This window comes from Brassica oleracea, chromosome C8, assembly GCF_000695525.1.
Source record: "Brassica oleracea var. oleracea cultivar TO1000 chromosome C8, BOL, whole genome shotgun sequence".
NCBI lineage: Eukaryota > Viridiplantae > Streptophyta > Magnoliopsida > Brassicales > Brassicaceae > Brassica > Brassica oleracea.
This window is the reverse complement of record NC_027755.1, coordinates 13,326,735-13,337,579: the sequence shown is the minus strand read 5'-3', so window position 1 is coordinate 13,337,579 and position 10,845 is coordinate 13,326,735. Positions and strand designations below refer to the sequence as shown.

The window sequence follows — 10,845 nt, the reverse complement described above, 5'->3', positions numbered from 1 at the left end:
CATGAATCCTTGCCTGTAGCTCATTTCAATATTTCACAAATTCATGTACGGGCATTTTATCTTGATCTGAAAAGCTAAACTACAACTCACCAAAAATATTGGATCAGAAACCAAATGAAAAATTTATAAATACCTAGATGGGCTCAAAATTCATATACCTAAAAGAACCAAAACTGAAAAAACCGACCCGAATAAATCTAAATCCAAAAAAAATCGACCCAAATATACTCGTCTCGATAAGAATCGATTACGAAAACATGAATATTCAAAACTCTAATATTATTAGTTCTATTTTATATATTTTAATTTATAGTTTAGTTGAAATATATTTTATTATTATTTTGTAACATTTTAAAGTAATATGAAACTAAAATGTTTAATTTCAATTATTAATAGTTTATGTTTTGGTTATTTTACGAAATTTAAAACAAATATGATGGATTTCGATAAAATTTTGATGAAATTCAAATCTCTTTAGATATTAAATACTCTAACTACTATAGACCTGGAAATTATATGTACTTTAATTGTAGATCCAAACCAATCCAGATCCGAAAAATATCTGAATTTGAACCAAAAAATTTCAAGTACTGTACTGGATCTAGGACTGGAAGGAGCCGGACCTTAACAGAACCGACCCAAACGCTCAGGTATAAAATTAGTAAACTATATATATTAATGGTCTAACTAGTAACCATCACAGAAATATTAGGGACATATAGGAAATGAACAGAAATAAATAAAATTATAGACATGATGAGGAATAATAATTCTTTATCATATTTAGCGAAAAAAAAATTGTTTTATATTTCTATACAATAAAACAAATGAGAGGGAATGGAAATGAGAAAAGATTCCTTATGAATGGTAAAATTTCTTAGAAATGTTAAAAAATGCATTATTCTTTTCTATTCTTTGGTTTTTTAAGAGTTTAAATTTTCCCCTTAATTTTTCAAATTGCAGAAAACACCCTTGAAGCTACCCTTACTGTAAAGTCTAGACTCTAGACCGGACGCCTTGTCTTTGTTAACTTACAAGCATCCAAAGATAAGCCAAGCTACACAGTGAACCATATATTTATTTGATTTAAAAGTACTTTTATTTTCACTTCACTTATTACGATTACAAACAATCACAAGGTGTTCACAGCTTGCAGTACTTGTTGAACCAGACAGCAATGTTGAGAAAGCTTTCATAATCCGTCTGCGGTCTGCAAAAATAAACAATCACAAGTTGCAAAAAAACATGCTTTTAAAATTCAAAACTTTCTCACATTTTTGTTTTAGCTGTAACCTCGACTAAACTAAAAGGGCAAATCTCCAAAATAGCACATTTCTACGTTTATATCACAAAAATAGCACTCAAAAACTAAAATGACCAAAATAGCACCTTTCTAAATTTATCATTTGAAAATTTTAATTTTTTTATTTTTCAAAATTTGAAATCTTATCCCCAAAACCTCATTTCTCAACTCTAAACCCTAAACCCTAAACTCTAAACCCTAAACCCTAAATCCTAAACCCCACCCTTTAACTCTAAACCCTAAGTTTGTGACTTTTGATAAAACATTAAGTGATATTTTTGTGACTTTTGACCTTGAGTGCTAGTTTGGGAACAAAAACTTGATTTAGTGCTATTTTTGTCTTTTTCTCAAACTAAAACTAAACATGCTTTTAAAATTCAAAACTTTCTCACATTTTTGTTTTAGCTTTTTTTACCTGTCTAGAGAATGATTGTCATTAGGAAAGACTAAGGCTTTAACCTCGACTCCTTTCTCCTTTAACGCCCTAACGTACTACACAAACCAAGAACACTGAATTAAACATCACCAATGAGTTTGAGATCTACTAACTTAACCAAGTTGAAGACTGATCTTACTTGAAATCCATTTGAAATAGGAACACGGAGATCCGCAGTTCCCAAAAGAAACAGAGTGGGTGTTTTCACCTGCACAAGTAAAAAAAAAAGTACACAAGAAGAATAATTAAATATAGGATGTCATCAAAACTTATCAAAGAATGGAAGTGGTTTTGTTAAGTGTTAACCTTTGAGATGTATGATATAGGAGAGATTTGATGAAACAGAGACATGTCTTCAGGTGAGGGGGCTTCAGTGTAGTGAGTCTGGTCACCATAAGCTTCAAAGAAACACCAATCAGGTATATCCGTAATCCCAACCATCGATGCAATGTTGCATACAGGATTCCTCGCAGCTGCTGCCACAAACTTATCCGGCGCCTATACCAAAGCTTTTAGTATAAGAATGGTGATTGCCATCACTATAAAGGTGAGAGTGAATAACAGTACCTGGCCAATCAAGTGTGTTGTGAGAAACCCACCATGAGAACCACCTAGCACGGTTATTCTAGACCGGTCTGCAAGTCCCATCTCAACGGCATGATCTACCGCAGAGAGCACATCGTTCACGTCCTGTGATCCAATTTTTCCAGGTACAGACTGCAGAGCATCTTCCCCAAATCCCAACGAACCCCTTTCAATTCACCAAAGACTAAGTTAGAATCACTAGAAGAAGGTTGGTTGTTGGTAACTTAGTGAGGATATGAGAGATGTAAATGTGAACCTGTAATTTACAATCAGCAGACTGTATCCAATTGAGCAGAGATATGCCAACTGCTTGGAAAAGCTGCATGGCGCAACTGTATGAGGGCCTCCATGGAGGACAACAACCAAAGGATCACATTTCCCATTCTCCTTGGTCTTTGAAGACGATACATATATAGCTTCAAAAGGTATTTTGGCCCCTGCGATGTGTTGATGATCGTATGGAAATAAGTCAAGAATGTTTATCAAACCAAAAACTAAAACAACTTGTAATGAATATCTTGTTTGTAAAAGCAAAGATTAAGTGTTAAAAGTACCTTCTGTGAGACATTCAGATACATTACTGACTGGAACATTCAGAATTTTAAACTGAAGAGATGAAAGCCCTGACGTCACCTGCAGAAGTATAATAAAAACAAAAAGATGAACACATGAAGATCTTAACATCATTTGCATCAAAGAGGATTTGGCAAATAAGATATTTACCTTCTCAGAGCATTTAAATATTGGTTTTTGGATACTTGACCAATGCCATGAAGGCTTTCCAGATGGATCAAGAACTTTCTTTCCATACTTGATTTCAGTAACACTCACTGGACTGCTAGACACTTCTCACAAAAAAACACATACAATGTTGTTTCAAGACTGGTGTCTGTTTAAGTTTAAGGTTAGCAACTGAGATTAAGAGCTTGCTCAAAGATGTTACCGGCAACAACATTATCACCATCAAGTGCAAGAACACTCCATGAAAAATCAGAATCATTAGGGCTGACACGTGACAGTTCACCACTGTAATGCCCCCAAGATAAAAGAATTGTATCATCAATTACCGCAGCAGCAGAAGATAATTTTGAAAACTTCTCATATTCACTCATCACTCACCTTATCAAATTTAAGCTGAGTATTACTCTACAACTTCGCCAGTAGGAAGACAATATAAGAGTATGTCCATCTGACAGCCACGGATCACTCAAAAGTCCGGTGACGTAGAGCCCAGGGAAACAACCATCATCAGGACAATTGACAACTTCAATCTGCATCATCAAATAAAATTAGAAGAAAGTTTAAAAACATCTATAGGGAGATAAAGAAAGACAAAGGGTCTATATAAATCGCACCACATCAACGATATTAGTTGATTCAGGAAGTTTCCCATCGCTTGGCCAGCTAATCTTGTGAAGTGACTCAGTTGAACAATGTGCCCCAGAATCCACAGCGGCCTTTGCGGATAAAAACAGAAGATACTTGCCATCTTTGCTGTGAGAGAAGGAATAAATGTATGGTGAAGAGAGTAAGTCTTTTAACATATGGCTCAGTTAGATAAACAGAGTAACAAGGAGAACAATGCTTTTAGAAGGCAAGAGAAAGTGTCATAAGATGTAAACCTGAAGCGTGGGCAAAAACCGCTGCTTATGCTTTTAGTCAAATTATGAATAGGGAATGCTTCGTTAGCATCATCTCTGGAACACAAGTAAAGACAAAACTCTCTGTCAAATACTTTTTCGAAATAAAGGAGTGATCAAGTTGTCTTCTAGAAGCCAAAAACAAAAGCTCACTTTGGTTCTGGGCATCTAACTGCGTAAATGGCACATGGTCTATTGTAGCAGTGCTTGAGACCAAGCTTTCTTTTATCTCCTAACCATCCAGCGAAAACTAAGTAGTGAGCGGAGCCTTTACTGTTTGGACTCCAAACAACCTGTCCGACACTTATCGATCTTGGAACTCCTTTGATATGCTCCACCTCTCCACTGTCAACATCGATAACAAACAGGGCAGGCTGCTTTTTTCCGGCATACGCTTCTCCCCATTCATCTTCCCAATCTCCTTGACCTTTCCAGCTTCCAATATCCTTGTCCGAAGAAGTTTCTTTCTTGTAATAACCAAGATGGTCAAATGTAGGTTTGGGAGGAGATGGTTCCTCTGCGACATAAGCAACACGAGTCTCATCTGAGTTCCAAGAGATCCCTTCAAACCTGCATCATACACACACACGTAACCTTTACTCACTTCTCCAATAGCTAAAAAACAGCTAAAAGGAAAAGTCTGGTACCATCCATCAAGGTATACAGAGCCATGAACTTTCTGTGGGATATGAAACTCCTTGTCTAGCTGAGACGAACTCCATATCTCAAACTTTGTAGGAGACTCGTTTTCAGGGTTTCGAATCACGAGGAGCTTCAGACCTGATGGAGAGGGGACAAAGGCCGATGCGCCAGTCATCTCAACCGGAAATGGAGCCCAGTGAAAGTTTACAGATTGGTTACTTGTAGTTTCGTCTTTGGAGATGTGAGCAGATAACATAAACTTCCTCCTTTTATTAGCCAAAAGGTTTGCTTGACTCATGGCAACTATTGCCTGACTACCTATAAAAGTGAAATCATCGTTTCATTTGGTCAGATGATCTTGATTCCAAAGTTTACAAGTTGGAGTCATTACCAGAATCAGAGCTGAGAATCCAAGCTTTGTCAATGGTGGGAATGCTCATGAACTCTTGAAGTAACTTTGACTGTGTGGCATACTCTTCCTCAGTAGCTGAGTCCAAGCCAACATGCAGTTCCTTAGCCGAGTCAGTTCCAGAAGAATCCATGGATACAACCCTTCTTCGAGTCCAACTGAAACAAACAAAATCTCTAATTGATTACAAAACGATTCCAGTAAGAAGATTCATCATCCACAGTCTTAACAGAACCAACCAATCTAATCAGACACTGAACAGAACATACAGAAAGGATGAGACTTTTGGATTGAACAGATAAACCCATAGATCACTTACGAGGATTGGGTTTTAGCGTGTGGAAGAGTGAGAGTTCTGGGGAAGATAAGGCGACGAAGATGACGATGGGAGGAACGGAAGTGAAATCCCAAATTAGTGGAGCAAGTGAGTGCAGAGTGCGTATAGATTCTCGCCATCTATCTCTATCTTTTATATTATAAAGTTACAAACTTTCGATGTCACATCCATTATTGTGCTTCTATTGGAATTTTATATTCTTCATTTATCTCCAAAACTTTATTTTAGGCATAAATTATCAAATTTAGGGACTGGAATTGTTTTCCGGAAGAATAAATCACTATTGTTTTGGTTGATGCTTTCTCCGGTGATTATACTGGTAGGGTCGGGTTTAATCGAGTTTTCGTTGTGCAAGTAATGGAAAAATCTATTTTTATTCATAACATAGAGGTTCCTTAGATAGGAGATTACACCGTCATAGATAAATGGAAAGATTACAAATCAAATCATAATCTCTTGGTTATGAGCCATCCACAATCTGGTTCATAACAGTTTTCATTTTCCTTTTATTAATGGAAGATAATCTGTGGGAGAAGTTATATGTTGAATTTAAGGCTACTAGTTGTTTTCGGCCACTGCAATTTGACGATGAGAGTGTAATGGCCAAAAAAAGAGGAATTAATAGCAGCACAGCTGTAAGAATCTATATATTATGGTATAGGAATATATAGGGGTGGACATTTTACCCGATACCCGAAGCCACACCCGAAGCCGCATCCAAACCCGATCTGAAAAATTCGAATCGAAGTAGCAAAATACCCGAACGGGTATTAAGTTAGGAGAGATTAGATATCCGAACCCGAATGGATAATATCCGAACCCGAATGGATATCCGAAGATAACCGAACATATATATACTTACCCTTATATAGTTATATTTCTAGTTTACATCGCTCATTTTTTTAAAAAATATTTATATTGATGTTTCACATATTTTAAGATCATAAGTATATATATAATTATGGAGAAAATGATTTGATATTCATTTAAAATGCATGTCAAACCTTTTGTTTTACGTATTAACAAAAGTTACATTCAAAGTTTAAAAACAATACCCAAATTAATATCTATTTGTTTTTGAAATATTATCTTCAAACCTATTAATCATTCAATTTATAAAAATAAAAAATCAGTTAAGTGAAATCTATATTTTTAAATACAAGAAACTTAAAAATGAAAAATTTAGTTTTTCTTCTTTTAAAATCAAAATATCCGAACCCGATTCAAAATAACCGAACCCGAACTAAAAATATCCGAACCCGACCCGAAGTACAGAAATATCCGAACGGGTTCTCTATCCCTATACCGAAATACCCGAAAATCCGAAATACCCGAAAATCCGAAATACCCAATCGGTATCCGAACGCCAACCCCTAGGAATATATATGAGCAAAACAGAACTATTAGTGAAATCATGGGAATGGGTATGGAAGAAACAATGGTTCAGAACTGAAAGTGTATTTCTTTTGTTGTATGGTCATGTTCTTTGTATCTTTGAAAGTTGGCAACTTCAATTTCTTTTCCTTTCGAAAGCATCAATATATTGAATTTTTTTAGAAAAATATATTTTGATCAAAATTTGGAGTTGATCAATATTATACAACAAAAGGAATTTTTGATGTTTATAGTGATTATGTTGTGATATAAGATTTGGAGTTCCATTTTGTTTTATGGATGATAACCAAACATGAAATTTGTAAGAGATCGAGAGTGAATAAGCTGAAAAAAACTGATAAAGTTAATCTGTTTGACACTCATGATGACAAATATGGCGTCTAACGAAAAATCATTGTCAAATGTATAATTGTTCCTTCATATTAATTATGTAATTCATCGTATTCTTGTTATCGTTGCACTTGATGTAATTTCACATAAATAAATTTAGCGGAAATTTGTTTTTATCAAAAAAGTTACAAACTTTTATTCGTTCATGTGTAAATTGGTGCAATCGCATAAGATTATCATATAGTATAAACTTATATAATCAAAACTGGTATAACAGAATTAACAACCTACAGTTACAACTATTTGAAACTATGTCGATCAGTCTATTCCTATTGTACACAACTTCTCTTTTTCTTAAAAGATTTCGAAATTAAGTAGGAGACTCTAAGAGGAACTTTTACCAAAAACAAAAAGGGTTTCCTTGAAAACAGAGGATCAAAAGGCAGGAGCTTCGGATCGTTTCATGATTCTGAGTTTTTGGCAAGATGAAGAGAACATGTCCCATGGAACATCACCCACCAACATCCAATCTCCATCTTTGTCTTCATAAGTCGGTACAAATCCAGATCCTTTGTATCCTTCTCTCTCAGAATATTCACCAATTGTGAACTTGAACATGTTCTCTAGTGCTTTTAGAAGCTCATGATAGTTTTTGTACATCTTGAGATCTATCTTACGCAGATATGGAGCTCCGTCCATACTCACTTTCACATAACTCACACTTTTGTTGTTGTTCTTCCGGTTCGATCTCACTGGTGGCCAGCCAACGATTTGTGTTCTGAAGTTTGCAAACAAAGATTCATCGTTAGTACATCTCTAGACTCTAGTGAATGAGATTTATAAAATAGAACTTCAGATCTCAACTTACTTGGCAGGAGGAGGTGGATATTCTTCTTTTAGATTGTGCTCGTCGTTGCTTTGATGAAACTGACGTTTGTTGCTTTTGACGCAAGAAACCTCTGCTTGTTCATCTGTTCCGGGCAATCCCAAACGAAGCTCTGTGTCCTTAAGGTTAAGCTCATTGATGACTTCTTCATACGCCATACTCTCACTCGGACGCTTGTTACTTCTTATTTCAAACTTACAATCTCTTCTTTAGCTTATATTTCTTCTTCTTGATGGGTTTGTGATAAGATTCTTGAAATGGTATGGAGTTTTTTTTCTTGGGTTTTGAGAAATGGGGGAGGGAGAGAGATAAGTTTATACATTGAGACGTGCATTGAAATTAGGGTTAAAGGGGAGGGAGATGGGAATTATGACGTTGTCGGGAGGATGAGGGGGCAAGTGAGAGGCAAGGGGACAAAGATGGGACACTGAGATATTTGGACGCGTTACTTTTAACGGTCCTGATTTGTCTGCGCCAGTTGCGTACGCGAGATCCTAGCCGTTTCTTTCTCTTATGGTCAATGAAGTAAAGGAGGACCCAACAAAAGGAAGAACAAGGTGGGAGAACTTCTCTACCTCTAAAACCACACGTTGAGTAGATGACACAAGGTTTTGATATGATTTACTTTGCTCTGTATCTTTTTTTTCTTTTAGCTTTAGCTTTTGTGCACCTTCCTGTTTGAACGGGATTCAGTCGACTAAGATGGAAGAAATCAGAAATGGGATGACTAAAGACGTTTTATTTAGATCTGGTTTGAAAGGTTACAAGAGTGACAAGAAGATTCAAGAGCAACAAGATCGAAGAGTAACAAGATCAAAGAGATAACCTAAAACCCTAGATCTAGCCGCTCAGTGTGTTCAATGGTCCCAAAAGTTCATTTCTTGTTGCTTCCTTTTCCCTTCTTATAGGATTTCTGCTCCAGATGCCCTAGTTTCGTGTCCCTTTGGGCCTTGATGCGAGAGGCCGAGTATACGGACCTGAACAAGGCTCCCTCTAAGCCGGGCATTTTTAGCCGATTTACTCGACCGGCTAAAAATACTCTAAGGTCAAGCCGATAGGTTTAGCCACCGAACCGACCAAATCGATCCGACTTGCTGGATTAGGACCTGTTATTCGATGGGCGTTGTGGAGGGATGTAATCCATCTCTAACACTTCCCTAATAGTAGTTTACACATCAAATTGCAAAACAGAATCCAATTATAGAGATAGCGAAAAGTCAAGGGCATTTGCAATGGGATGTTCTTAGATATGTTCTCATATGTGTTCTCACTATTAAACAAAACAAAATAATAAAAAGTGAAGAAAGGGGATGTAATGGTGTTCTTAATGAAGAGCTTCTGAAACAATTTTGAAAGCACTAAAAGACACTTGTCAACTCTTAGTTAATCTAATTTTTATTTCAAGATTAAAATTAAAGATTTCAAGTATATTAGACTTTAATACTGATATTTTTTTGTTTAAGAACTTTAGAAGTGTTCTCATGGATAATAATGCTCTTACTGGGAGATTAGATTAGATGGGAGACGAGGAGGTGGATGATCGGTGATCAAAGTAAAGAAGAGCAGAACTAGAACTGTATCATTTTGGAGGTGATAGTTGGATTAACATCCCTGAAGCTGTCAATTCAATTTCTAATAGTCAGATCAAAGATAACTATTTGTTATTTTGTTTCATTCACGAAAAATATATAGTATATTTGTGTTCTTTTTATATTAAATAGTATTTCTGTTACTTAAATTTATGGTGGTTTAACAAACAAATCCGGAATAAAACAACTAATAAAACAAAATTCACTATAAAAAGATCTCGCAGTTCTAATTAGAGAATCTAAAATTGAATTTTGCCCTAGAGGAATGTAGGATACCTTTGATGCTTGGAAACATCTTTGAAGAGTTTTTATATCTTCTAACTCTGTTAAGAAGTTTGGTCATGCATGAAGTTCTTTAATCATGGTGATATCATGTAGTCCGTTCCAAAATTCTGAAAAGTTGAATGACGTAACCTATTCTCCATCACCCATGTGAGATGTTCCAATTCTGAATAATTCTCATCATCTTATGTTCCATGCTTCCATTAATTGGATTTATCCAAAAATATCTTTCCAACGTCATCCGCATCTACTGAATTGAGAGGTAGGAGTCCATGATACCTCCACCAAATATATGTTCTCCCAACATATGACTTGTGAATCGGCGTTATTGTACAGTTGTACAATTGAAATTTATTTTGGTTGATTCTAAGGTTAAGTGTTTAACTAAATTTACAATTTTCTGCTATAAATTGTTATTATATTGCAATTTATAATAATTTGGTATCGTGTACAAATGCATGTCTTTTTGTATGATGTTTATTCGGGGGAAAAAAATCAAAATAACATTTCTCATGAATTTGTTGTCTATTTTGTTGATGACTTGCAGGGAAAAAATGAGATTATATAAAATATTTTAAGATAAAGACAAACGTTATTAGAACGAGGACAACCAATAATGTATTTAAACTCAAATTAAGTATATCCACTATAGTTCAGTCCATTCCAATGTATCATCTTTGTTGTACTTTTATCATCCCAGATTCGCTGATATTATCCACAAAAGCTTGACTTTAAAATTGTTGATGGTGAATTCAGAAATAGAGGAAACGATCTTGTTTTTCTTACTCCCTCTACTGAAGATGAGAGGTATAGTCATTCTCACTTTATAATATAATATATATAAAAATATAAATTGTCATAAAATTGTTTGTTATATATAGTGAATGTAAAATTGAATGCCAAACCGTATGTAACATTGTCATTCAGTTTGAGCGAGAACCAACTTGTTGTTTACAATCTGGAGATGTTGAAATATGTTTATTACAACTTTGACATATTAATCAATTCGCA

At 35.3% G+C, this 10,845-nt stretch overlaps 2 protein-coding genes across 2 annotated transcripts; both read right to left on the bottom strand.

Moving 5' to 3' along the window:
- Window positions 1-936: 936 nt before the first annotated feature.
- LOC106312247 (acylamino-acid-releasing enzyme-like) lies at window positions 937-5,524 on the bottom strand. Its single transcript, XM_013749689.1, has 16 exons — window positions 5,335-5,524; window positions 4,998-5,173; window positions 4,612-4,924; window positions 4,118-4,534; window positions 3,947-4,021; window positions 3,680-3,818; window positions 3,444-3,595; window positions 3,268-3,350; window positions 3,048-3,169; window positions 2,879-2,957; window positions 2,581-2,761; window positions 2,307-2,490; window positions 2,046-2,237; window positions 1,879-1,947; window positions 1,719-1,795; window positions 937-1,210 (listed from the first exon to the last, which is right to left on the bottom strand). Exons 1-16 carry the CDS (start codon window positions 5,469-5,471, stop codon window positions 1,144-1,146), a joined length of 2,463 nt encoding a protein of 820 aa, XP_013605143.1. The 5' UTR covers window positions 5,472-5,524; the 3' UTR covers window positions 937-1,143.
- Window positions 5,525-7,291: 1,767 nt separating this feature from the next.
- On the bottom strand, window positions 7,292-8,311 carry LOC106309832 (auxin-responsive protein IAA1). Its single transcript, XM_013746969.1, has 2 exons — window positions 7,946-8,311; window positions 7,292-7,855 (listed from the first exon to the last, which is right to left on the bottom strand). The coding sequence occupies exons 1-2, from the start codon at window positions 8,119-8,121 to the stop codon at window positions 7,513-7,515; spliced, it is 519 nt and encodes a 172-aa protein (XP_013602423.1). The 5' UTR covers window positions 8,122-8,311; the 3' UTR covers window positions 7,292-7,512.
- Between the last annotated feature and the right edge of the window lie 2,534 nt (window positions 8,312-10,845).